At 38.8% G+C, this 27,193-nt stretch overlaps 3 protein-coding genes across 3 annotated transcripts; all 3 read right to left on the bottom strand.

Moving 5' to 3' along the window:
• Window positions 1-6,065: 6,065 nt before the first annotated feature.
• Window positions 6,066-22,023, bottom strand: LOC111327288 (polycystin-1-like protein 2). Its single transcript, XM_088724863.1, has 12 exons — window positions 21,387-22,023; window positions 20,801-21,250; window positions 20,411-20,573; window positions 19,065-19,241; window positions 18,471-18,596; window positions 14,939-15,130; window positions 14,550-14,795; window positions 13,507-14,274; window positions 13,147-13,380; window positions 11,401-12,666; window positions 9,223-9,394; window positions 6,066-8,681 (listed from the first exon to the last, which is right to left on the bottom strand). The coding sequence occupies exons 1-12, from the start codon at window positions 21,896-21,898 to the stop codon at window positions 6,934-6,936; spliced, it is 6,054 nt and encodes a 2,017-aa protein (XP_088580989.1). The 5' UTR covers window positions 21,899-22,023; the 3' UTR covers window positions 6,066-6,933.
• LOC148727730 (uncharacterized) lies at window positions 15,535-18,277 on the bottom strand. Its single transcript, XM_088724834.1, has one exon. It carries the CDS (start codon window positions 17,884-17,886, stop codon window positions 15,997-15,999), a length of 1,890 nt encoding a protein of 629 aa, XP_088580960.1. The 5' UTR covers window positions 17,887-18,277; the 3' UTR covers window positions 15,535-15,996.
• A 201-nt stretch (window positions 22,024-22,224) lies between the features above and the next one.
• LOC148727729 (lactadherin-like) lies at window positions 22,225-25,563 on the bottom strand. Its single transcript, XM_088763090.1, has 5 exons — window positions 24,945-25,563; window positions 24,047-24,188; window positions 23,741-23,850; window positions 23,253-23,311; window positions 22,225-22,369 (listed from the first exon to the last, which is right to left on the bottom strand). Exons 1-5 carry the CDS (start codon window positions 25,254-25,256, stop codon window positions 22,225-22,227), a joined length of 768 nt encoding a protein of 255 aa, XP_088619216.1. The 5' UTR covers window positions 25,257-25,563.
• Window positions 25,564-27,193: the final 1,630 nt, after the last annotated feature.

Raw genomic sequence — 27,193 nt, 5'->3', positions numbered from 1 at the left:
AATGGTACAATGACAATGGTATTATTGTCAACCAAACTAAACATCAGGCCCTGATCCTTGGTGATAAGGAGCGTACATTCTCCTTTCTAGTGAAAGAGTCGATCGACATATTTGGTATGAACATTGATAACAAACTTCAGTTTGATAGACACGTATCTTCGATATGCAAAAAGATCAATAATCAGTCAAATGTCATGATAAGATTTAGAAAACTGATCTCTAAAGCCACTTTGGTCAAATTGTATAAGGCCTTCATCTTACCGCACTTTCAGTATTGTTCATCAGTGTGGCATTTCTGTAGTGTACGAAACACCGAGAAACTAGATGCTCTTAATAAAAGAAGTCTTAGGTTCATTCTAAATGATGTTGAATCTACGTATAATACTTTATTGGACAAAGTCAACTGTGTTTCTTTATGTTTCATTTTACTTTAAGTTAATGTCTGTTTACGAGCCTAGTGGCCCATTAGGCCGGTGCTTAACTTCGGTTTCTGTAGCATGAAGCGACTAGGAGTATTGCTACTCCCCCCTGGATGGGATGCCAGTCCATCGCAGGGTTACCCCCAGCATTAAATTGCCGGTACCCATCTATATACCTGGGTGAAGAGAGGCACTGTGAGAGTAAAGTGTCTTGCCTAAGAACACAACACAATGTCCCGGCCGGGGCTCGAACCCGGACCACTCGATCCGGAGTCGAGCGAACTAACCATGAGGCCACCGCGCCTCCCCTAATTTTACTTTACAAAAGTTTATTTCTAACTAAGTATCCTATCTACATGAGGAATATGTTTACTTTTCGTAATACCACTTATAATTTACGCGGTAACTACGTTCTTAAACTCCCTGTTGCTAAGACTACCACTTATGACCTTCGCTCTTTTTCTTATCATGCCGTTAAACTATGGAATTCACCACCGGACAATGTTCGAACCTTGAACCTTAATGACTTTAAAAAAGCATTAGCTAGCCTTAAATTGATGTCATTTTAGAACATATTGTAATTGAATTCATATTGTATTTTTTAAAATTCAGTAAATCTATTTATTTCATTTTAGCCGTTAATTATAAATATTGCACAGGATTGTATTTTATAAAGTCGTTGTATATCATGTAGATATCTTTGTTATTTGTTATTTTTCTCTTGGAAAAATTAGTTTTTACAAGCTACTCTTGAATTCGAGAAAAAATAAAGTTAATTTATCATGTATGTATGAATAAACCTACCCGAGGGAACTCATTTCAGTGATAAGGGTATTCCTTCAGCTGCCTGTCGATTCACTGTTTTACTTTCCAGAAGTTTTTCCAGCCTTCCCCTTTTCGCTGCGGGTTTTTCCTTTGCCAAGTTTTCTCATTATTCAACGTTCAACAGAGGGATATAAAAAATGCGACTGCTATGCGATACGTTTTCAGGGAAAATCTTGTTCCATTGTCATTGACGCCAGGAGGTCCCATATCTTCCAATTGGTTCGCAGTAAATGTTTCACGAGTAGTTGCTTTACCAACATTCATTGTAATGCCTGCATTTTCGAATGACCCACCATGTGTTAAACGATCGATATGGTCCGATGGCCAAGACATTTTCTAGTGGGATGCAGTTCTTCAACTGCGTGTCTTCCCTTTGTAGCTTATGACGAAGAGTGGCCAACAGTGTCAAACGTGTCTGGTGATAAAAGAACTCTTCGGGATATTACGCCGTTGGAAATGAATTTCAAACCAAGAATTGCAAGGCCTTGTTAGGTTCCAGTAATAAGGATGAGGCCTTCGTCGCCTCCTACGGACAAATCTGTTGTGACACTTTAGAACCAGTTGCAGTCGAACAAGGTGAAGCCTCCACTGGCATAGTAGAAGTGGCAACTGCCTCTGCTAGAGTTGAACGAATACAAATAAGAAAAAAAAAACTGGAATACATGCAATAATATACCAAGGCAACATATTCGATCCGGCGAAGGGGTTAAAGATCACCATGAGCCCATGACTCCTGAGATCACATGTAACCCTTCCCGCGAGTAGCGCACGAGCGATGGTGTTTATTTCTGTGTAGATTGGTTATATCAACTCAGTTGAAATTGTAAATTGGCCACTGTAACGGATAAAAAAGCTGACGCTTCGAGCGTTAGCCCCCCCCGTCAGAGCAAATGGAGGAAGTGTGGGTTGTATGTGGGTTTAAATATAGAAGCGGAGGTACGCCATTGGTGGGAACATTGCAACGAGAAAAACACGAATAAATTAGTGGAATGAAAAGCGTTCGTTGATACCTGTGGGATTAAGAGTGCCGATTTGAAAGATTAACTTTTGTTCAAGAGTTTTGCAGCTTTCCGTGTTGCCTAAATGTAAGGAAAGACCGCAGATTGCCATATGTTGTTTAGAATGACTAAGTAAATTAAAGTGTCTAGCAGCTGGTTTAGATGCGTCCTTGTCATTCCTTTCTACGTCGCGAAGGTGTTCTCGGAATCGGTCACCTAGTCGTCTTCCTGTTTCGCCGATGTATAACTTTTTGCAACAAGTGCAATTCATGCAATAGATTACGTTGGCGGAGGTACACGTGAAGTGATCGGTGATCTTAATGGATCGCTTGGGTCCCGATATCTTCTCAGTGTTGTGAATGGAGGAAGGCTGATAGTTTCGAAAGAAACTGTTTGGGGCTGCGTCGGTGGGAGTAACGAAATAATTTGGATATATCAACAAAGTTGAAGTGGTAAATTGGCCACCGTAACCCCTTCGCCCTTCGCTCCGACGAAGGGCTAACGCTCGAAACGTCAGCTTTTGCAATCGTTACGGTGGCCAATTTACCACTTCAACTTTGTTGATATATCCAAATTATTTTGTGAATGAAGGGACAAGTTTTGCATCATGCACGAGCGCATTTAAAAGTGCCGGGTTGGTCATTAGCTTGGAATGAACTTCTGACCAAAAAATTGCCTATGTATTTGTCACGTTTGAATGAAATAAGTGGAAGTTGCGAAAAGATAGTGCCGGTCTCTGGATTGTTTTGAAGTAATTTAAAGTTTTTAAGTATAATGGATTTAACTGAGTGGTTGTGAGGGTGAAACGTGAGAGGGAATGGAATGCGGTCGGAATTTTCTTTCTCTGACGTTTGTAGTGCTGACTGTCGATCAATAAGTTGGGCGCGGTGGTGACCCGCTTGAACGACAGAAACAGGGTAACCACGTTTTTTGAAAAACTGGCACATTGACTCAGATTTGTGGGAAAAATCAGAGTCATCCCTACATAAACGACGAAGTCTTGGAAACTGAGATATCTGTGTGATTGACACTTGTGGTTAACAAATATTTTGCTGTGTCTCAGTGCGCCCACGCTTGACAAATTGAAAATTTGGCACAGACAAATTTTGTCGAAAGTTTTGCAAAGGCCAAACAAATTTTGTCAGTCCAATGCGTCCGGAACCTAACTTGATGCGGATATCTAGACACACCTTTGCTGACTGGTCAGTTTGTGAATATGATGACTGTGCAGCTATTTTGCTCATGCTGCGAGAAGGACCCTCGGTCGTTTCAAGCCGTACCGGCTCCTGACACTCTCTAAACGAATAAATCACCTAAATCAAATTTTTATCGTAAACTGCATTTTATAAGCTTTCTTTTGATGTATAGCTTGTTAGAGTTTCTTGAAGATGGCGCGCGTACGAATTTTTTCCGGAAGGACACCCGCGAAGGTAGGAAGTAGCCTTGATCAGCCGTCAGCTTATTACACGCGCTCATACGAGCCTCTTTCTCGCATTACACTCAGGCGTGATCTCAGCTTCCAACGCCGTTAAGAAAACACAAGCAATCCAGAACTTAAACGCCAAGCGTAGCGGAAGTGGGAGTTGTTGGTGGAACCGGTTAGAGGACCGGTTGTAAGAACAAGGCTGTGGTTTCAAGTTTATCAAGTTTGAAGTTTAGTAGGTCTTCCAAAACAATTACTTACAATGAACACCGCCTGCAAATAGCGAGCTAATCCAGGCGGGCGATGTTAAGGACAAACAAACACTAATTACTAATTGAAGGCGTTAAAAAAAAGTCGATTTTGAATACATTATTTGTCAAAAGAGGAAAGAAAAGTGATAAAAAGTGAAGAAAAATATAATTTGTGACTGAGTTGTAATTAAGATGCCTTTTTTTATTTCAGAAATAAGAGTGCTAGTGTCAGCATAACTGTCCAGAGTTTCTAGAGTTTCAAATAGTAATGCTTGAATTTTCTTTTTGAACATGTGCTTTGGTAGTCTCGATAGCTTTCGGGAATGCTGTTCCAAATTTTAGCACCAACAATGGAAAAAGAGATTTTATGATGATTGAGCCTAGAATGAATAATATAGTAGTTACCAGAATATGGTGAGCGAGTATTATACTGATGTATGTCTTGTGTAGAAGTAAATAGATAACAGATATTTTGAGGTGGAGAGTTAGCGGTTATATCAAACATTTAGATTGATGAAAGTTTGAAGTAGAGCATTGAGATTGGCAGAATCGAATGTTAGATTGGGCGAAATATGGAATATGTGGTACGTTTAAAAGAAGGTAGTTGTGATCCAAGACTCCTGGTATTCTTCTCTCAGCGAGTTTACACATGCTATCTTCCCACAAACGTCCGAACACTTTGATACAACTTCAGACTCCCGTTAGGTTAGGTCGTGTACTTTTTACGCCTTCTTACGAAAGTGTGTTCATCGGTCGTATCACCACAATGTTGGCTACACATATTGCAATTACTACTTGCCCAGTGGCTCGTTTCTACGTCTTCAATACACATTGTCTACAAGCTCGACTTGCAACTTTCAATTCGATTTGGTTTCTTAAATAACTCTTTCATAAAGGCCAGTGGAACGATTATTATATGTTGATATAAACGCAAAACAAATTGATAAAATCGGACGGTCCCCTCGCGTAGATTCAAGCATCTGATTTCTACGAAAGGGATAAAGCTTGGCTACAGAAACTATTACAATGAATAATCATTTTTAACATCACTCAATTGTTATATATTTTCCCTTGGCTAGAGATTTAATGCCCCAAAGCTTGATTAAAAAAAGGGGGAAAATATCTTTTTTTTTTTTTTCAGAATTTTCATATTTTTGAGAGCAAGTCTCAACAGCAAGAAGAGTTTGTTTGTCAAAATTGGACTGGTGCCGAGGTAAAGTTCCTCTAACTCCACTGAGTTCAAACTTTGTCCGGTGCACTCAAGGATTTTCTTACACGAGGGCAAATTAATACAATTTAACGTTGTCGGGAATATTCCAAAAAAAAAATTGACCCATCAGCTAGTAATAATAATCGGTATTTATATAGCGCACATATCAGAAAAACTCTCATGGTGCTTTGCAATAAGTATAAGGAATTGATTAAAATCAATTTTAAAATGAACACAATAACTGTCGATAAATGTAGAAAATAAATATGTTTTTAGATTCTTTTTAAATAAAGGCAGCTCTCATCGTTAGCAGTGTTTTTCTTTGCTCTAATGTTTAATCAAACTTGTCACTAAAAATCATTAGTCCTTCAGGAAATTTTTTTCTTATGCAAAGGCAAAAGCACAGCGCTGCAATCAGTCAATCACATAGAATCTTTCGCTGCGGATTTGTTGACATACTGCACGAGGACATCCTGTTCAGTGTAACGCTTATTAGAGAACTCTTTCTCAGAAATCACAGACTACGAGAGACTTATCGACGAAAGAGGAAGTGCTGCCGTCCAGGAAGTTGAAATGAAAAGATTTAGATAGAATTACCTAGAAAAACTTATTTATAGTGCATTAAATCTGCTAATGATCTTAACATGTCAAAGGAGAGGGTCCGCTAACCCCACTTTGTAAAACTCAGTCACGTAAAAGATATTTGGCCTTTTCACGCATCACGAATAATATCCAGAACTCTTTCCCGTTCACGCGAACTTCAAGAAAATCAAGTTGAATCACTATCTTACTTTTCTAGTCTTGACCAGTCTTACGGGACAAAAGATGATGTCATGTCTATTATCGATCTCCAGTCAACACCTAACTGCAGTCATTCGAGAACAATATTTAAATTTCAAAAACAATAAAATAATCGGAAATTGATCACACAAAACAAAATCGTTCACGAATCACGTTTAATTCAGCTCTTAATTCATGGGTCACATTTAAAATAAATTCGTTTACGTGGACGTGAAAAGATCTTACCATCTTTATAGTCGCGATTCACGGAAAAAGACAAGATAATACAAGGTATAAAAAGACCATAAATACAATATTGTTAGATAGAAAAAAACTCTAATGAAAAAAATCCTTTTGTTTTCATTACTCATCATCATTTAGGAATTCTTAAAGGAGCGTCGACAAAACTAGGGGTCCAAATTTTTTGGAGGGTATGGAACGAGGGCCCCAATCTAGGGAGGTCCAAATCCGTCAGGAAACCGGACCAAAGTTTTGCTGTTCTAAGTGGCTGAATTCTCAATATAAATTGAATGTCTAATTTTTTGTGAAAGCATTCCGGCGTTATTTAGGCCGAAAAATGCGATATTTTCACATTTTCTAATTATCGAGGTATGTAGTTGGAAGCTACATGGCAGACAATTCATGAATTAGGTATTACGAGTTGACACTGCGATGAGCATGCAAAGATTTTCATTTTCAACGTCTTTGCGGTCCATAGACTATGCGAAAATTTTTCATGCGCCTTAGCAGTAGAAAGAAAACAATTTAAAGTTGAAATTTCCCAATGTAAAGTCTGTGTTCAAATTTCATCCCTAAGCATTTCTAGCAGACTATGATAACAGTTGGGTTTTTCGTGCATCAAGTCTTAAAAAGAAGAGAACTTTCCTTTTCTAAACTGACATTGTTGATCAAAGGGTTGGTAGTTTTGTACTTGATAGCAGCAAAGAATTTGGAACCGAAGACCCTAAATTTCATTTTACATTTTTGCTATACCCCATTGAAAAGTACTAAGAAAACTGTGTAAAAGTTACGCTGGCACTTTCCTCAAGTAAGCCAGCATCCTCTTTAGTTCCAGGGCTATTTCGACAATGTTGGATTTAAAACGTTCGACCTCTAACTCACTAAGGTCGTATGAGCATTCAAAATAACACAGTTTCAAAATTGGGCGTATTTTAAATACCCTTTTCAAATCATGTTGGGTATCGTTTGAAGAAGGTGTCATCGGAGATAATGATAAACTCTGGGAAACGGCAATATCCTCTTCGCCTGTATTCCAATATCGCGTGGTTTCCCCATCTTCATCGTTCAAAAGCAGTTCTTTGTTTTCGTTTACTATGGAAATAGATTTAAAGAGCTCTTGGCAATTTGCGTAACTGTGGAAATTATCAAAGTTCTGTAAAGATAAAGTTGATCTTGACTCTAGATCAAGACTTTGAAGTGAGGTGTGTAAATCTTGTGACACCGCACCGAACTCCCTTTGCCAAAGTTCCTTCCTGTAGGCGTCGTTAGGGAGTTTGAATCCTCGCCTTTTCACATTCCATTTAAGTAACCTGGTTAACTTCGCTGAGAAATAATTGCACATAAATTCAGTTAACGACGCGTAAGGAGACGTTGCATTTGTTCTGACTTCTCTGTAATACTCCACTATAATAACGATGACGAAATTGACCAAAAGTAGTCCCATCCAAATGACGAGCGTAAAAATATATAATGAACCAAGTACTTGGTACTGCATTTTGACATCAGTGAGGTTTACGTTCCCACCTATACACAATTGAAGAACAGTAACAAGGGCCTGATAGAAGGATGAAAATGACATTATTTCGAAGCCAAAAGCAAGAAATCCAGCACAGGAGAAGGCCATTAGCGAGGTGGTGAGTACCGCCGCAAATGATACAAGTGATCTCCAAGATCCTCTTAACGTCTTCGTCATTTGCCAGATTTGAGGATTAAGTTTCAGCAGCTTCAGTAAATGGAGCGTAGAAAGAAAAATTAATATAGCTAGTAAATAATTCTCGACATTACAAAGCTGGACCACATGGTCTGGACTGGAATGGTCAAAAGGATTTGTTTTTATCCTCTTTACATAGAGACTTGTTTCATTCGCCCTTAACACGACCAGTACTGCCGCAGAAACCGAAAATAATATTTGAAAAATCCTGATCCAGTTCCAGATACAAACAAGATAAGCTTTTCCTTCACTTACGAATTCTTTGACTTCTGATAATATGATCAAAAGGGACAATATGACGAACAGGAGTTCGTATACAGCGTAAAAGCTACTGGAAGCTCGGTAAAGAGTCCATGTCTGCACGTCACGAGAGGTTACACTTCCACCGGTGGGTAACCTCTCGTAAAAATACCTGGCGAAGCTAAACAGTCTACTGGATGGTTCATGGACAGAGAACTCGATGAAAACCGCGGCAGTGGACTCATCAAGCCAGTTATTGTTTTGGAGATTGTCGATTATCTCCAAAGCCGATATTTCATTGTATCCAAGATAGGCCACGTATCCTCCACCATCATACGTTCTAAAATATCCTTGGTAAGGGAGAGTTTGTAATGTCTGCGGAGACTTGTATCTCCAAGGCTTCGGACAAAGTTGAGAAAGTAAAGAGTTTTCAGAATAGAGTGTGTGATTATCGACAGGAATCCATCCTGGCTGGTAGAAAGCATTTTTGTCTTCGCTGGCTGTGGATTGGTAAGGCGAACAATTTTTTAACACGCGTTCTTTTGCACCAGTCACACGGAAAAACTTGCAATGGATGTTGATTTCTGTAAAAGAGTATTTGGAAAGTAATTGTATGAAGTAAATATATTTGGAGATGATGAAACATACTATATAAAAATAATCAGATGTTTAAGATATAGGTCACACTTCCAAAATATAATTAACAATTATTCCACGAGCGCGCGTTGGATATGAGATGACAGATAGCCAACGAGGTGCGTAGAGCCGAGTTGGCTATAATCATCTCATATCCAACAAACGCGAGTGGAATAATTGTTTTAATAAAAACGCTACATTAAATTATTAAATTTTATTACATTTTTAGCTCCCTTTCAATTTTAAGCTTATGCGTATGCTTACCATATCGTAGTTTATGGTATATTGGCTCATATACCATAATGGATAAGCCAATGAAAAGTCTTGAATTGCATTATCCAATGATCCAGTTTTTAACAATATCAGCTATTCTGTACCGCACAAGTTCAGAAAGGTTTTTGAGTCAATGGTCGTGCAAAGTCGAGAGCGAGTATTTGTGCTCGGTTTAATTTGATTAAACGTTTTATAGTGAGGTAGGTTAACTCTTACCTTCCTTAAAACGGATTTGCCTGAGTCGCGGCATTCCCATAAGGAAAGCTGCTTTGTTGCTAATAAATCCTTCTTCATAAGCAAAGGGGTGTTTGTTATACCAAGAGACATTATAGAGTCCAGGAACCAACTTATTTCTTATCCAAATCCAAAACGAATTCTTGTCTGTCACCTGAGGAGAAGTGTATTGAGAACATTTCTGTAAAATGCATGTTCCACCAAGAACCCCTGGTACAGCTGTACTCGCACAATTCACAGCGGAATCATAAAAAAAAAAACAATCTTTTTTCCAAGTCCCAATATCTCAAATCAAAGCTGTTTTCGTTGGTTGTGCCCAGGTTAGACACTAAAATTTCTTGCCCTGATCTCTTTGACCTTGATTTGTCGAGACTCTGGAATTTGCGAACTAATTTTTTCCACCCTTTGAAAATACACGTTCTATTCCTAGAACCTTGAAAGCCCAGGAAAGAACAAATGTATCTTGTTAGAAGCTTTGGTGTGTATTGTCAATGAGTAGTTTTACGAGTTGTGCCGTATTTTGACGAACCTGCAGGGCGGTTCAAAATATAAACAACGATTGAAACTGCTCAGCGAGACCACACATGCACCAAAATGTCGAATAAATTATTTATGAATCGACTACATTTCTTCTCTACTTGGTGCATTAGGATAATTTAAACCAGCTTCAGCCTCTTGTATACTAAGGTGAAATCGAAATGCTCACGAATTTGTAGTATAAAGTCGCAAGAAACTGCAACTAAAATGCCGTTACCATACGATCCGGTCGCTCTACTGTATACTGGAGAGGCTCCTCGGAGCATGTTTGAATGTCTTGCCACATCACAAGTATGGATTTTTTTCTTCCTGAAAACAGGAGTGTCTTCTGTCTTCTTAGGTCTTTTTAAAAGTCTTTTGGTAAAACGAGTGTTTTTGGAAGCCTTTTTTGATTTTTCGAACACCCGATCTCTCATAAGCAATTCTATTGGAAGTGTGAAAAATCGAGATGCCATTGTAGCTGCTTCTCTGAAATGACGGTCCAGCGACTAAGCGGTCAGTTATAAAATTTACACATGCCTGATTACGACTTTAAAGTCCTTTTTTTTTAGGTTGGTTTGGTTGCATAACGAATCGCTCTTGGCTACTGAAAACGAGTAATTTCGGTGGTACGTTATTCGTCAATGGTTAAAGCATTATCAGTAAATGACGCAACGCCTCTCCACTACAAGCTGAGACAAGACCTATTCTTTTTTAATCGCCATTGAATCGCTTTTGGGATGTAAACTTATACGAGCTAAGTAAAGAAACTGTTCGAACGTCTTCCCCATAATTACACGATTATATGTGATTCTAATTTGAATCCTTGTTATTAATGTCATGTCTAAAGGTAAAGACTAGCAAAAACTAACGATAAAAACCGACGTTTCGGTGTCATCATGACGCCGTTGTCAAGGAGAAATAAAAAATGAAGTTTGTGGCAAGGTGTAACACTAAATTAGCATAAATATGTTACGAGCTAATTAAACAAATACTTTTGCGCGAATTGAATCGCTTTGCATGTTCAGAGTGGGTTTTAAGTCTCTGATGAAAAGCATTTCGTTCACCAAACAATCGAACTTGTTACTACACTTTTTTTCAGAATGCTAAAACGTTTCAGTAGGTCTTTCGGGACTTCGCTGTGCCGTTCGTGGTAGTGTTTATATATTGAAGATGCCTTTCGTTTATGTCCATCCACGCGTGTGTGTAAGTGTCCGCGTGTATAGCCCACATAACCCGCATCACACAGGTCACATTGAAATTGATAAACGACGCGTTGTTGGTTGACAATCTGCGGCTTGGTTTCTCGTACTTTAAGATCTTGGCCAACTTTGCGGCTAACAAATACTGGCTGGACAGTTGTCTGCACCTTCAAGCTAAGATTCTTGAGCTCTTTCTTAACATAATTTGCTCATTCCTGATCTTTGAAAGGTATGACCACACGAACAATGGATATTGGTTCTTTGGGCGTCTGTCTGGGCTGCGTACATAGAATTCTAATTTAGTGTTACACCTTGCCACAAACTTCATTTTTTATTTCTCCTTGACAATGGCGTCATGATGACACCGAAACGTCGGTTTTTATCGTTAGTTTTTGCCAGTCTTTGCATTTCTAAATCTTTATTGATAAATGTCTAAAGGTACCTCATTAAAACCAGTGAGCTTTTCCTCTACCGAAGCAGTCACCAGGTATCGCTTATAATCTCTATTGCTGTAACAAACAACCATGAGGACATGGACAAATACGAGGAACACCAGCAAATCTTTAATCATCCTCCACATTCTAAAGAATTTTCTTCCATCCGCTCTAGCCCTGTTTAGGTCGTGATTGTTTGGAGCGTTATATTCTTGTTTTCGGTTTATATAAGCAGTCATCCCATACACCTCTTCTTTTTCCGGAAGCGATCTCGTTCTGAGCGACACAATCATAGCAAGGAGAATTACTTTCATGGGCTGAGTGAGCACAATATCTCCAAAAAAGGAGGTAAGGATCGATGTCAACCACTGATTTGAAATGTCCTTGCCCCATGACAGGCCATAAAACACTGTAAATGCTGAAGATGATAGGGTTATGAATGCACATAGAAACCATGCAATGTAAACGAAATAATCTGGTAGACGAGAAGACGATCGCTGAGTAGTGCCAAGGTCAGAATAACTTTCAGAATGCGCCCTTACGTTTCTGAAGATCGTAATTAGAAGGACATTTACGGGGATTGCTATGAGTCCACTTTGTATTCCAATCACCACTTGTCTCCAGCTTAGCACCATTGGTCCCACGCGAAACGTATGTGATGGACTTTCAGAAAACTGATAAAACATTGCGTTTGTCACCATGGACAAAAACAGAAACGACACACAACAAGATAGTCGCTGACAACGGGTAAAGGAACTGTGAGGTGGACGAGTAAACAATGACAACCAAAGATGATCATCTCCAAGTCCTCTTGAAGCCTTAGACAAGAACAAATGACGAAATCCAGCGCGCTCTTTTTCCTTACGTGCCTTAAGTTCAATGCAAAGGTTTCCTGACCCTCGTTCAATAGCAATCCACTTGTTTGCAAAGAAATACCATGTTTTTCCTTCGTGGGACTCAGTAATGATGACTTGTTGAAGAAACCAGGATGGACTTGAGCCAAAATTGTCATGCCAAATGAGAAGTTTGTCTAAACGTCCTAAACTACAGGGAAGAAATACCACAAAATTCGATACACTTCCACGAGAAAATAGTTTCCCGTAGAGTGATAAATCTGATAAAATAATCGGGCCGCTGCTACCTTCTTCCCCAAAGATGTCAATTCCTACGGTTGCAGTTGTACCAAATCCTTTCCAAATTCCAGTCTGAATTTGTATCTCGTAATGGTGACCCTCTTGCGGGTTGTCTTCACTCAATAACACATTTGCCACAACCTTAAAGGAACAATGATGGTGATAAGTTTTGGTAATCACTGAGTCTAACTGTAATAAAAGCATGTTTCCAAAGATACTATTATGGGGAGTCTTAAACATGAGAAGTACAGATTATCCGTCTAGTCTGGTGTTAGGGCTATTCTGTAATTTGTTCTCACCGAGTGCAAATAATAACTCTCTGAGGAAAATCTCGATAAAAACAGAAAATACACCAATTGCGGCCGTTCGTCTAACCTAGAAAATATTTGCATCGATTTTTTCATTCCCTGTTAAGCTACTTTTCCTTTACTTCTAATTTCTTAAAAGAAAAAACCAGCTTTAGAGTACTTGTATTGCATTTTGTTTATTATATACATCTCATTGTAATGGTTTCTGAATAATTATGATCAGTGGACGGATCTGTATTTTTATATTCGTCAAAAAACCATCGGAGAGGAGCAAATATTGAGTACTGGTAATCAAATATTCTTAAAACCACACCTTATCTTGGTCTTTCGAGTCGAATCGGCGGGCTAACAGCAGACCTACAACATATAGGCCGTATATAGAGAATACAGCTGCTAACACAAAGTTTCCAGTTTCTTCCATGTTTTTAAACTCCAACCAAACTTTGTCAAAGTCGATAGGATTTGGGGCGACAAAAAATTCTCCACCAAATGTTGATAGATGAGTGCAGAGGCAGTGGAGGCTCGTGTGATTAGTTTTGAGGCCAACCTAAGATACAAAAGAATAAAGGCTGATAGTTTCTAAAGAAACTGTTAGGGGCTGCGTCGGTGGGGGTAACGAATAATTTGGATATATCAAAAAGCGATAACTTCCATCCATCTAGTTGTTTATTACCTTACAACCCTTGCTTGTCCATTTTCGATCTTGTTTGGACCAATACAAACAGCTGCTGATTGACACAGACATTGTATAATTGACGTCATTCAAACTGTACGCTGAGTTGACAGTGTTTAGTATTGGCGGCGGTGTGGTTGGGGGATCCTTAACATCAACGCAAAAACGCTTTTTACGGACACCTGTATCCTTGGAAGGAGATGGCAACTGACGTTTAACCAAAAAATCCCCTTCTGTGTCGGTTTCTTTCGCCTTTCTTCCTTTATTAGAGTAGTTTCTACGGAGCAATATTGCAATGTAGTACACTCCTGTCTTGCCTGTCAGGCTGCTTGATATCAGAAGTCTGTATGGTGAACATTGCTGGTCCAAAATAGTTTCGCTAACAGAATTCCCGCAGTTTCCATAATGAGGTATTTGACTATTGAAGCTGTAATTTTCCGGAGTAGGCCTTATTCCAGCGCTGATGAAAACCTCTAATAAATTGTTTCCACTGGGTACGATGTCAATAATAGCAACTGTTTCTTCAGACGGAATACTTATTTCGTGATAACGAATGTTTTCAAATGTCTCGCTCGGTTTGACGAAAAACGTGTTAAATGTTCTCCTCACAGACTGTGTTTTCAGTGGGATAAACAGTTCAAATGGCTCCTTAAGGTCTGAAATATGAATTTCAGTTCCATTCCTTTTTATACTGAGGTCTGTAACCGCTGATGTTATATTCTTGGCCGTGTTATCCCAATAAAACGGATTATATTTAAATATAAGCATCTAAAAAAGAAAAGAGAAGAGATCTTCACTCTATTCTATTCTATACATTTGAAACTTTGAAGTTTCAAATTTATAGAATCAATTTTTATTATTTTCACGTTATATAAATCTCAAAATTTGGAAATGTAAGATAGATCTTTGAAAATAATGTTCACGTTTGCACATAATCTGAAAACTTGATGAACGAGGTCGAGGGTCTCACTGTATGAATATTTTGACATAGCATTTCAACGTTGATGAACTGATCAGCCGTAGAAATGCTGACCGTTACTTACCTGCACATCTACTGAATGGTTAGGGAATTTTAGAGCTGCTTGTGGAGGAAACACCACACCACTTCCACTACTTCTGCCAAGAAGATGTTTCCTTACAATCATAGCTGGAGTCTGTCTGTCGAGGACCATGGATAGAGCATTTGTTTCATACACGCTAGGTTCTGACTCGCCAACAACTTTAGTTGACAGAAGAGCTGTGCCAAGATTATCCACTAGAGCAACTGATTCTTCGATCAAGCGTGGATTCTGAAATACAACATCCATTGTAAAATCGATGAGATGTATGCCAATGTAGGCCTTGTTGTATTTTAAAGGACTTAAATTCAGTCCGAGTACTTAGGCTATCGTTACCTTATCTTTAATTTTAGTTATCTGTAAATTTGTCTTACCTGTTCAATCCTTTCAGCCATTTGGTTATGTTTTGCGTCTGTCACTTTATTTTTCGTCAAAATATCAAAAACATAGGACATTCCATTCAATAGTGCGCCTCCAACCATTTCTATTTCATCAATGTCCTTGCTGTTACTCGCCTCTGTATCTAGGTGACTTGTCATCGATTTGAGTAATGTAACAGCATCGTACTGTAGAGAAATAATGAGGCTCTAGAAGACGATTTCCCTTTAAGCGCATAGTCGATTATTGAGCACTGAATTAGAAAATAAATCTAAGCAGAGGAGAACTGGGCTCAGCTCAAGGGAACATCTATCTAGTAATTTATTCTACGATTCGAATTCATTACTTTCTCATTAACATAATGTTCTCTCTTTTGGGTCACCAAATCTTTTAATTTTTTTATTTAAAGGAACATATTGCTAACATGATTGAGACGACCTTGCGTTAAGGTGGCTCGATAGTCTAAAAATGCTCATTTTGGCAACAATTTTACCAACACTTAAACTTTAAATCATATCATTATACTTGTGCCACAAACTTAAATAGGTCTTACCCATTACTTTCCACTAAGTTAGGAGAGCATTCCATAAAATTCAGAGGAGCCACACCATTTATTCTAGCCACACCCAATTCCGAGAGACAAAAATAGGTATGTTTTTTGGCAAAGATATCTCTACTCTGCTTTATGCTATAGAGCTAAAACTTCAGGTGCTTGTTGTACTGTATCACAGCTGTGCAATGACCTACTTTGAGGTAAGTACTATGTTGCATTCATGAATTAGCTCTCAACAAAGAAAGACCAAAAAATAACCCTGACTACACTTCAATTTACAAGGCATAACCCATGAGTGAGAAGTCCAAACACTATAAAAATAGGTCATTGCACACAGCTATTGACACTTGAGATGCTGTGAAAATTTGATCTACTTATCGTAAATATTTTTTGAGATATTATTGTCACAAGGTTTCAAAACCTCTGAAATACGGAAAATTAGAAAATAGCAAATAAAGTTCACAAGATCATTGGGCAAGCAGTCAAGAGTTGAAAACAATGTTAGAAGGCACCAGCACCATACTGTTGTCCTTCTATTGCCTCTAAAGTGTCACTGTAACCTTTTTTGAAGTTTCTGATCTGTTTTCTCCTTTTTTTGGCTTGCTCAGAGCTTTTACGGCGAGAATGGCGAATTCGATTATGATCTTGCTTTCGGCAAGCTTTGATGCAATGAAATCCTGGGTCAATTCCCAGGTTTCGAAGAACTAAAATGATAGAAATAGTGCCATTGTTAAAATGTGAGACTGCCAAGAAGGTAGCAAGTTCCACCACTGCTAGCCCAGAGTGGGTTTCCTTTGTAGCACGCTGCCAGATAAGGGCATTGATGGCCTCATTTTGGTTTTGCGTACCACCATGTAGACAGCGTGCAAGCAGACTTTGCTCACTCAAGGCTTCAAAGGTGGGATAGATGGCATTAGCCACAGCCGTTGGAAGGGGATGGTTATGTCTATAATCAGAGGTCCCCTGTGCAACATCCCTTTGAAAGCCACACCATGAACTCTCTCCAGGGGGGCACAGGTCGTGATCTGGGCTATCATCAGTTGACTGTGTATGATGCCAAATTGCCATTACAGCATTCTCCATAGCTTGGATATCATGAGTATTGTTCCTAATGGCTTTCCCATAATATACTTGCAGTTTATCAATGACATTGTCTGTTAGCCTGCCCCTTCCGCCAATTGACTTTCCATCTTGAAGACGTGTCTGACCAGTTCTCTTCTTCAGTGAGCGAAGTCGCGACCCCAAACGTTTCTGGACATGGCCCACACATTCCAATTTTCTTACTTCAACAGGCCCATAAACGGCTTCTTCAACAATAAGTTTGTGGGATTTACTGTCTCCATCCCCAAGAAATTCTGTATAACGAACAGAGTAGTTTTGAACAGACCGTTCAAATATGGCAAGCATTCCAGAAGCATCCATCGACCCCGAAGAACCAAAATAGTTTGCCTGGCAAAGATGCTGGTGTCCTTCCCACCACTCCTGAAACTCAACAGTTCCTTCTTTGCTTCTCCAAACCATGCATTCCTTGCACTCTTTGGACATTACTTCCACATCGAGAACTTTACCAGTAACTGTGGATATTGCAGTGACGACCCCATAAGCTGAAGAGTACCCCCTTCTTCTCCAAGTTCCATCCCCTGACACTCCAATGTCAAAGACCCCATCTTCTCCTGGCTCATAAAATTCTTTTGCCTCTTCAGCTGCATTTTGCATGCTCTCCTTGGCTACAGTCTCCGCAGAATTGCGAATTGTGGCAACATGATCTCGATAAGAGTTCTCGTTCATGGGCGGTAGCATGTTCATCACCGCAGCGAATTTTACAAGACTCTGGTGTCCAATTCCAATGTTCCTTGTAGCAAGGACAACTCTTCGGTTGACTTCATAAGCCTGACTCCCTTCGATTTTAGCAGAGGAAAAAAACCTCTTCGAGTATTTGCACTTTTGGGATGTGCATTTTAGCACAAAAAGAGTAGCAAAACCCATCTTGGCGCTGCAATCCTCCTCGAACGTGACGTGGCCATATTTACACATCGGACACCAAAATGACTCGAAGACTGAAGCAAGTACAGAGATATCAATCAAACGAAAACCCTCTATACTTGCCATCTTTTCCTCCTCATCGTTTTCAGGGTCTCCAGAATCGCTAGACTTATCGTCCAACTTTCTCAGGGTAGCAGGCATCGATTTAGTACGATCAGAATTCCGTGTGATGTTTTTCGGAATCTTTTCATCTTCGATATCGGTGATGTCTGATTCCTCGCTTTCTTTCACTGATTCCTGATCATCAGTTCCTTCCATTTCTTCAGAATTTCTTTTCTTAGTATACTTGTTGCCTGTAAACCTCCTTTTTTTTCTTCTAACGTTCCTAAATTTCCTTTTTGGAGGCATAATTCGCTTCAACTCTCAGTAGATAGATCGTAAACAAGCGAACACGTTTTTCTCATGCCAAGTACGTCATGTATCAGCACACAATGTCCTCATTTAGGGCCTAACTATTTACCAGGCCCCTGAAATCTATTCTGGTCACTCCTGTGAAGATTTCTTTGAAATCATTGGCTTTTTTTGGTGGAAAACGACGCGTTAACAATGCTGGTTTCCATAGCAACCGCTCAAACAGATCCAAAAACAGTTGAAAAACATACAATAGCCATGGGAAAAATTACAAAAGACTTACTTTTCTTGAAACTACAATGACTGTTGGTGCCCAGAAACTTATTTCCAAAAATATGAAGTTTTTATGATTTTTTGGCCTATCGAGCCACCTTAAGTGGACGGTCAGCATGATTAATCCATTAATTGTATGAACCGTAACTGCATATAGATATCTTGGAAACATCTGGTCATTCTAAAACTCATATACGCTAAAACTGATGGTTGATCTGTTAACTGTCTCCTAGCAAACTTAAACTGGCTTGGTTCAGAAATAAATAGCGTAACTATATGCTGGGCACCAGCGTCAAGAATATCCTTACCAAAGAGGTAACTCTCATATTTTCTCTTTGTCGAGTTGCTTTGATAACCACTGCTGAAAGTTGAGTGACGTCTTGGAGTAATTGAGGCTGAACTACAGCCAAGTGTCTTAAAACTTCATCTTTTGCCTTAATAACAATTAAACGAACTGGAGTTTAGGAAAATGATGGTTTTCAGTTTAACAGTTTCTCGATGCAAGTATCCGTAGCCCATAACCCACCTAAACAGTTATCAACTGCTTATCCTACCATTCCTTTGCATAATCGAGGCACGTTATAGAAAATTTAAGAAGGCTTAATGTAGTGAAACGAAATAAAACTGTGAATTAATCATCAAAGTTGAACATGGAATTACATGGAATCATTAATTATTATAATAGAATAAATTATATCACATGGAATTATTGATTATCATACTAGAATCATTTACATCACGTGGAATCATTAATCGTCATTAAAGAATCATTTTTATCACATGGGATAATGAGTCATCATTAATATCACCCAGAATAGACGAATGCTCTCAGCAAATTAATGTAGTTATTGTTACGTTACCGTAATATACAGGAGAGACCATTGATTAAAATGTTCTACTACCGAGTTTTTTTCCACAAGAGAGATTCCTGTCCCATCAGTGGCTGTAAGAGTAAAGTAAGACGTCAATGTCGCCTTTTGCTGGTCTCCAGATTTAAGTAACTCGGCAGTTGTACTGTTTGGTCCGTGAATAGCCTTAGTAACTTCAGTGACGACCTCGGTATCAGTTAGTGGCATCACCTGGCGCAAAAATCACTCACCTTTAGTACAGTAATCTTGCCTGTAATTTAAGGTACACTGCACTACCGACTGCTTTATGTTAAGAGAAACAACGAAGATATATATTTAATGAGCCCTTCTAAACAAGAGCTATTCATTCTCAGCTTGTATACTTTGGTGGGTTGGCTTTCCTGTTCGTGCTAATGATGAAGTCGTTAGCAGGTGACCAGCTTAAACTTCGCAGACACAACTCTAAAACATTCAAAGGGGACACACAATCGATCGCGCAAAGTGCGCTTTCTAAACTCCATCAATTCCAGGTGAAACATGACAACACTACTTATTGATTGTGTGTCCTTTTTAAAGGAAATTCTTCTGATTCGAACCTAGGCTGTGAAAGCCTCTTCTTCACAATCTACTGGCCTTTCGGAACATATCAAGAAGGCAGGCTCATGTCTTTGTTTTTAGATTTTTTTAACAAGTACGCACTGTTAGGTTACTCACGTTAACATGAATTACAGGGACATGCGTAGGCAGTACGTCAGGTCATGTAATCCTTTAAGTCCTCTGTTACAAGGATCGTTTGTCTAGAAAGTTCGCGAAAGTCGATGTCACGCAATATGTTGTTTCAATAATTTTCTAGAACTGTGACTCATCAGTTTAAAAATAGAGTTTACTGTAATAGTTATAAATAGTTACTTTTGGAAACTTCTAGACTCTATTCGGATGCTTATATAAGCAGCTCGCTAGTCAGGTTGTTGTCGTGATTTGGGACTTCGTTCCCTGTTTGTGATCTACAAGCGATACTGTGTGACAAGTGACAAGTGAAGGAATTTTCCCGTTCGGATGTGATACTGACATTCTGCTGTCAAGTCCAGAGTTGTTTTCTGTGGAGTGCGATACTGCGAAGGAAGTCTTCAGGAGATTTCGCCAAAGAGAAGGACAGTACTTTGCTTGTGGTCAGATAAGCGTAGAAAAGTACATAGTTAATTTTAATTGGATTGTTCCAAGAGTAGTCGCTAGCTCGTGTTAAGTTATCTCCTGTTGTTTACAGTTAAATAAATTGTGTTTCGTGGAGATAGCGAGGTTATTATCTTTCTGCCGGTAATCAGTTACCGTAACACCTCAAAAAAGGAGAGGGTGCCATTAAGTTATCTGCATGGAACTGAAAAAATATGTAAATATCTTACCTGGACTGTGAGTTCAGCAGTAGCTACGTCGCCAAAGGAATCAAATATCTGCACCTCCAGTTTAACCTCGAAATTTTCCGATTGGCTTCCTCGAGGTAGCTTAGTTTTAAAATTTGAAATATTCCCTTTAGCAATTATGACAGTACCCTCTAATGAGTGAAATCTACAAAATAACAGAATTGATTTATTGATATTGTTTCATTTTCAAAGCTACTAAGACATTATTTTAAAAACAAACAAAGATCTTTGAATTACTTAATTTCCTCATGTAAGTATATTACTCTAACCAGGGAATGCCTTTACGACGATTTTGTTTTCTTCGGGAGGATTAGGAGAAATAGTCAAGTTTGAAGCAATGAGATATAGGGAGTTTATAAGTAAGTTCCTTACTTCAGCTGGTAGGTTAGTGGAAGATCTTCGTCAAGCCATCCAGTACAGGTGATACTGAAATCTGTTTTAAGAACAATTCCCATCCTAGGGTAGGCCTGACAACCTAAGTCACCATAAGGGTTATGTGGCGGAGTATTTGTGATGAAAACCATTTCACCTCTCTCTATCATTCGGTGACGCAAACGAACAGAAGCCACGATTTTGTAATGCGTGCTTTGTTTCAGCGGGTTCTTTGAGCCAGAAAAGATGATATTACTGCTGTCTAAATTAGTTAGGACATATCGTCGAAATTTACGGACTTTGAGCCAAGATGCACCCCTTTCCGTTGACGAGATTTGATACAATGTCCAGCGGTAACTCATTTCCTGGCCGCAGAACGGGCCAATGCATGTCGCCTCCACGATCAGTCGTCTGTTTGTGCTGACCTTCCGACCGCAGTTAATTACACAACTGTTGCAAAGCAAGTAATAAATTTTAAATCAATTGTAAAATAAACAGCGATACCGTAACTTATGAAGTACAGATCCCCAACTAAACAAAAAACAGATATTAATGTGAAGATCTTACGGAAGGCGATTACACCTACCTTAAAGAAATTACATACGGTGGTGTAACAGTTAGATTGTGGAATGCCCGTGTTACTCTCCGATCCTTCATGATAACTAATTCAAACATGTAAGTGTAATTAGCGTCCATGTAATCGACATCCACAATTAAAATGGAGCCAGTGCTGTGGAATCTTTTCGAGTATCGACCAAAGCAACTCCTCAGCTTCTCGTCCATTTTTCGACAAAACCAGCTGAAGATTAAGCCGCTATTGTTGTTTATTATACTGAGAGGATCATGAGAGCTGGACGCATCTAACACGACAGTTCCATTTCCTTTTATGGCCGTAGTAGGACCATTGATAAGTGCCACCAGAGGCGGATCAAGCAAACGAACATATCCATAGTCATAAGTTTCCAAAACAAGTTCACCTACCGAATTACGAATGAATGCAGCACATCTGATGTAAAGGAAACCCTCACCAAACTCGCTGCCACTCAGGTTCAGAATCCCTGATTTACTTTCAAATGCATTGCCTCGCGAGATAAACATTCCAAACTCACTCACGTGATCACTAGCTTTAGCAATCTCCCACTGGAAAGATAACGACTGGTGACAATTTCCGCGTCTTGTTGTAGCGTGAATGGTAATATTTTGAGTTGTGTACAACACCTTTGCATTAGCAAGCGTTTTATTCAATGAAATTATAACTTCAGGATAGGAACAATTGCATCGCACTGTAAAAAGAAAAGTACAAAAATAGGCATGAAGCAAATAAAGCAATGGGCAAACAAGAAATTGATAATTCGTCAGATATCACTCCACTTTTCACAGCGAGATCCTATATAATATTAAATGATCTTTATATGATAGAATATTCACTCACATGGAAATCGAAACACTGCTTTGCCATGCCTAATGTCCATATTCAGTTTGGCCTCCAAGTTTTCTTCGCTTGATTTTAAACAAAATATTTTTGCTCCAGCCGTGAGTACTGTTTCTCCTAGCCAAGATCTATGTGGACTAAAATAAAATATATGAAAAAAGGTAGAAATGAAAATTGTCATAACAAAATATACAAAAACTGGAAACTTACTCTTTAAATAATTTGGATATATCAACAGAGTTAAAATGGTAAATTGGCCACCGTAACGATTGCAAAAGCTGACGTTTCGAGCGTTAGCCCTTCGTCGGAGCGACGAGGGCTAACGCTCGAAGGGCGAACGCTCGAAACGTCAGCTTTTGTAATCGTTACGTTGGCAAATTTACCATTTCAACTTTGTTGATATATCCAAATTATTTCGTTACCCCCACCGACGCAGCCCCAAACAGTTTCTTTCGAAACTCTCAGCCTATACTCTTTAAATACTTCGTTGATGCAGGTAAGATCTGTAATTCTAATGATTATGACTGGTATTCGCTTTACGTCCTCCAGGCGGCTTAATGTTCGGCTATGTTTGGTCATCTTCGAAACACCTCTAGATGGAAAAATGTTTCAAATTGTGCCATATTTTCTGGCTACTAGACGAGGCTTTGTGGTTGAAGTTTTAACAGCAGTGACAACTCAAGGTTATGATTAAAAGTTATTCGATGGGTAACAAAGAGTAAGGAGCTAAAAGGGTTTATAACCACCACAAGGTTTTATCTGTCATTTCATTTGTGTTCTTATATAAGTGCTCAAGCCATAATTACAGATATCACATCAATAAATCCACAACGCGCCATAACACAGTGAATTTATTTTATCTTAACCAAGGGGTATTAAGAATTCAGCCTTTTGGAGGGTTAGGAGTGGATGAGCTCTAAAAATATCTTTCTCTTTTCTGTGAAGGGGTATGACTGCGTTTTCATTTGAGGGTGAATGTTTACTTTATTATAAACCAAACCAGTTTGAGCAGAAACTCACGTGAAAGCCACAAAATCAACTGACAAAAATCCTGGAATCACTTGGAGATGTTCTTCAATCTGGAAGAAATGTTTTTAACTCATAAGTATATCAGAGGTGCCTGATAGTGTCTCAATTGAGTGACATCAAAATAAAGTATTCGGGAGTTGTAAATTTCCAAGATGGTTGAAAACAGCCGGAAAGACTGTTTTTGTTCATTATGTATATTGAAACTTCCCAAAAAATGACCCCGAAAATAAATATTTCCTCTTTTCGTCCCTTTCTTGACAAAGACGGTTTCTGTCTATTGATAGTAAATCGAGGGCAAGTAGGAAATGCACTCTTCCTTCTGTTTTGTATGTGTGTGTATGTTTTTTAGATCGCCCCGTAATAAGATATATGTGTTCAATTAAATATAAGAATGTAGCTAGCTCATCGGAAAGAATGCGAATAAGAAACATAGATAAACAGGCATGTAAGGGTACGCTGATACTGAAGGACAAGCTGACCTCTTTTAAGGTTTCTTCCTTTGCGATAATGTATTCATCGCTAGTTGTTACCGCGTGATTTGGAGTAAAATACCGCCTGTCAAACATCCGCCAGACAAGGAAATAATATCCTAAAACGAGAGAGCACATTGAGCATTAATATATCCTCCAATTTTAATGTCGACATCAATAATGCTTTTAGCCGTTAGTGCCTATAAGAATGTCGACATCAATAATGCTTTAAGCTGTTACTGCCTAGTAGAAAGCTTCGATCTTGTCTCAGAGTAAAGATGTGTTTATATTTAAACCTTATTAATGTGTCATTACCTGATTCACAGCCATATAATTCCAGGCGCAAACCAATGTTACTGCTCCACGTTTGCGGTAGGATCATTATCTCTGACGTCATAGTAGGGAAAGGAATGTCGTGACGTTTAACAGAAGAACTGTCTCTGTTTCCAGTAAAATTCTTTGGAAGTGAAAAATAACACGATCTAAATCTGCCATCAACTGAAGAAATTATTTGGTTACTACTTGCTTTGATTGTAAATCGCTTGTACAACGGAAGACAGTATAAGTGGCCGAGGACCAGCTTAATTTTTCACTTAGATTTTATCTCAACTCTTTAACTAACTAAGACGAATATTCATCCTGGTGTAAAACTAATGACTGCAACCGAGAAAGAGCTTTATATTTGCGACAAACCTTTAATTTAATGTACTCCACTTTCACTGCATTCATTTGCAGTGGGAAGGAACTAGAAAGGGACATACGAACCATACGTGCTAGTCCACCCTCCCACCCATCCCACCCTAGGGGAGGATATCTATCACACAGTAATCTCGTGCGTGGGAAATTAACGTCTCCTACCCCTAACCCTGCAGGAGACGGGACCTCCATTCATGCGTCCCTATCCGAGAACACTAGAATATCTAACCATTTCTTGATGTTATAGAAAGGTAGCAAATTCTTCTCAATTATTTTAAGACCCTGAGTGTTGGTCCGGCCGGGACTCGAACCCTCGACCTCCCGCACAACAGTCCAGCGCTCTATCCATTGAGCTAACCGGGAGGCGCTTTATTATTTTATAAAAAAAAAAAAGCCCACTTTTAGGTGTGATGTATCTTCAACGACGTTCAAATCACGGCATCCTAGACTGTTTGGATCGTTTGAAATGATACTCACGAATGTGCTTCAAAAGTAGCCAGAGAAGGGATCGACTCACCTTAGTGTTCCCTTGTAAGGTTTTAAATGGCAGCATTTCGCCCGCTTTAGATTTGTACAAGACAATATAACTTGTCACCCACTCAGTAGAATAGTTAACTCCATATCCTTGCGTGGCCAATCCAGTGATGATTTTCTTATTTGTGAGACCAACCTTGATCCAGCAACCTCGTGCGTCTCTAGGATTAGCCCTGTATCCGGGGGGCCACGACTCCAGATTCAGTCGTGCCCGCTGAGGTCCATTTTTGGCGAAGTCATTGTTGAAAGCAGATGATGCAGTTATTTGGTTGTCCTTGATTTTCTTGCTTTCCATTCCCAACGGCTCGAAGCATATTTCTGTAGAAAATTAATTATAACAATGAAGCTCTTAAGCCTGGTATTTTGTAGAGAATGGCAGCCACCATCCTTACGTTGAACGAATTTAATTCCAAAGAAGAAAAAGGACAGGAAATAATCATCTTGGACTACGAGCCTTTCCTTTGAACCCTGATATGGCACTGGATTTTACCAAATGCACCGTTGTATGGGTCTGCAACAGTCCTCGCTGTTATATAGATTGCAGTCATTTATCGCCTTCCCGAATGATATATATTTTTAATTTCCTCAACGCTACAATGTACTTCTTCTGCAACTAGAACTCATTGGAACCTGATCCCTTTGAACTTATCGGATAACTTTTAACAGTTCTTAGTTAATTATATGTTCGGTGTAAGATAGATATTACGTAATAGCTATAGTAGTTCTTACCTTTGCAGACATTAGGCAGTGTGATCGGCAACCAGCAGATAAAGATGCAAATACATAGAGTCAGATTACAAACCTCCATTACCTACAAAACGTTTCACATACAAGTTTCAAACTCCAATTTTGATCCAGACCTGTATTCGATGCACGAAGGTTTAAAACGATACGATTAAAATTTAACCGGAATATCGTTTAATAATCAAGATGCCTAACTTTTAAAGGCAGACAATGCAAGCACCAGCGTACTGTATGACAATTAAAACACCAAATCGTAAACGAGAACCTGGTTCCATTACCGTGACTTTATTTGCATAAAAGGCTTTTAAATGCCATTGGCCGGAAAATTGATTTTTTTTAATAAAGATGCCTAACTTTCAAAAGCAGACAATGCAAGCACCAGTACAAGCATACAGCAGGCCAATTAAAACAACAAATAGTAAGCGATACCCTGGTTTGGATAACTTTATTTGCATGAAAATGCTTCATACGTCATTAGCTCCTTCTTGTTTTAATCCTTTGATTACTAGCGGCCTATGAAGAACATTACTTTTGCTTAAGGAGATAATAGGTATTAACCATAGAGCTTACCCTACGTCATAAAATTAATCTGCTGATTTTGCTTTTTCTGTTTCTTGTCATTACATATTGTTTCGCTCCCTAAACCCCAACGCTGATATAAAAAAAGGCTAATTCATCTGTTGAAACGCTGAGTTATCTGTGAAGGATAGCACGTAATACACGATTTTTATTACAAGCGCAGAAACGTAATTTCGAAGCTTCTGTTATTAGCAGACATCAAACACTTTTAACTGACTAGTACAGAACATTCGCAGAAATATACATATAGTAGTCTTCCATTGACTTTCGAAAAAAAGTGAATATTTTCTGGCTTAGTATATTTAAAAGAGGATGACCATGTGCAATGGTCAGAGCAATGTATACGATCGAAGCAGAAAGGAAATTCAGACACATGTTTAGCGACAAACTCTGAATAGGTTAATCGATTTTAATACATTAATTCATAATGGACAGGTTTTTATTCTATCCCTTGCGCTTGGAGACATCTACGCTCTCAAGTTCTTTACTATCTACCTTTGGCATTTGATAATGGAATTTGATAATGAATGCGTAGTCGCACAAATTGTCAGAAAGTAGATGCGTGATATAAAACCACAGTGGTTACTTTTAGGTACAACTGTTCCTCATTAACAAGAAGCACGTTTACCATCAATAACTTGATACCTATTCCACGGATTGCAGCAGACGGTTTCATTAGTTTCAATGTGTAGTATATCAATGCTGTATTTTCACTTTTGTTCCTCATTTGGATTTTTCTTTAGAGGCCAGGAAATTAATTGCGGCAGCTTTTACATTTGTCAGGACTGTTCACTAAGTACTTTTAAGAAGAAAGATACTTTGAAGTCTCACATTATTAATAGGAAACGGTTCACGCATATTCACCATTGGAAAATTTACTAATTAATTATCATTATACCCAGAGAAGTT

This window comes from Stylophora pistillata, chromosome 6 (assembly GCF_964205215.1).
Source record: "Stylophora pistillata chromosome 6, jaStyPist1.2, whole genome shotgun sequence".
Lineage (NCBI taxonomy): Eukaryota > Metazoa > Cnidaria > Anthozoa > Scleractinia > Pocilloporidae > Stylophora > Stylophora pistillata.
The sequence above is the reverse complement of the archived record's forward strand: the minus strand, read 5'-3'. Positions and strand labels throughout refer to the sequence as shown.

Coding starts and splice junctions, on each gene's coding strand:
- LOC111327288 (XM_088724863.1), bottom strand. CDS start 21,898: ATGTTTATCTCGCGAGGCAATGCATTTGAAAGTAAATCAGGGATTCTG. Junction 20,574..20,800: donor CCACTAACCTACCAGCTGAA/GTAAGGAACTTA, acceptor GTTATTTTGTAG/ATTTCACTCATTAGAGGGTA. Junction 18,597..19,064: donor CTCTTGTGGAAAAAAACTCG/GTAGTAGAACAT, acceptor ATTGTTATTAAG/GCAAAAGATGAAGTTTTAAG.
- LOC148727729 (XM_088763090.1), bottom strand. CDS start 25,256: ATGGAAAGCAAGAAAATCAAGGACAACCAAATAACTGCATCATCTGCT. Junction 24,189..24,944: donor CCTTACAAGGGAACACTAAG/GTGAGTCGATCC, acceptor TCACTTCCAAAG/AATTTTACTGGAAACAGAGA. Junction 22,370..23,252: donor GTTGATTTTGTGGCTTTCAC/GTGAGTTTCTGC, acceptor ATTTTATTTTAG/TCCACATAGATCTTGGCTAG.
- LOC148727730 (XM_088724834.1), bottom strand. CDS start 17,886: ATGCCTCCAAAAAGGAAATTTAGGAACGTTAGAAGAAAAAAAAGGAGG.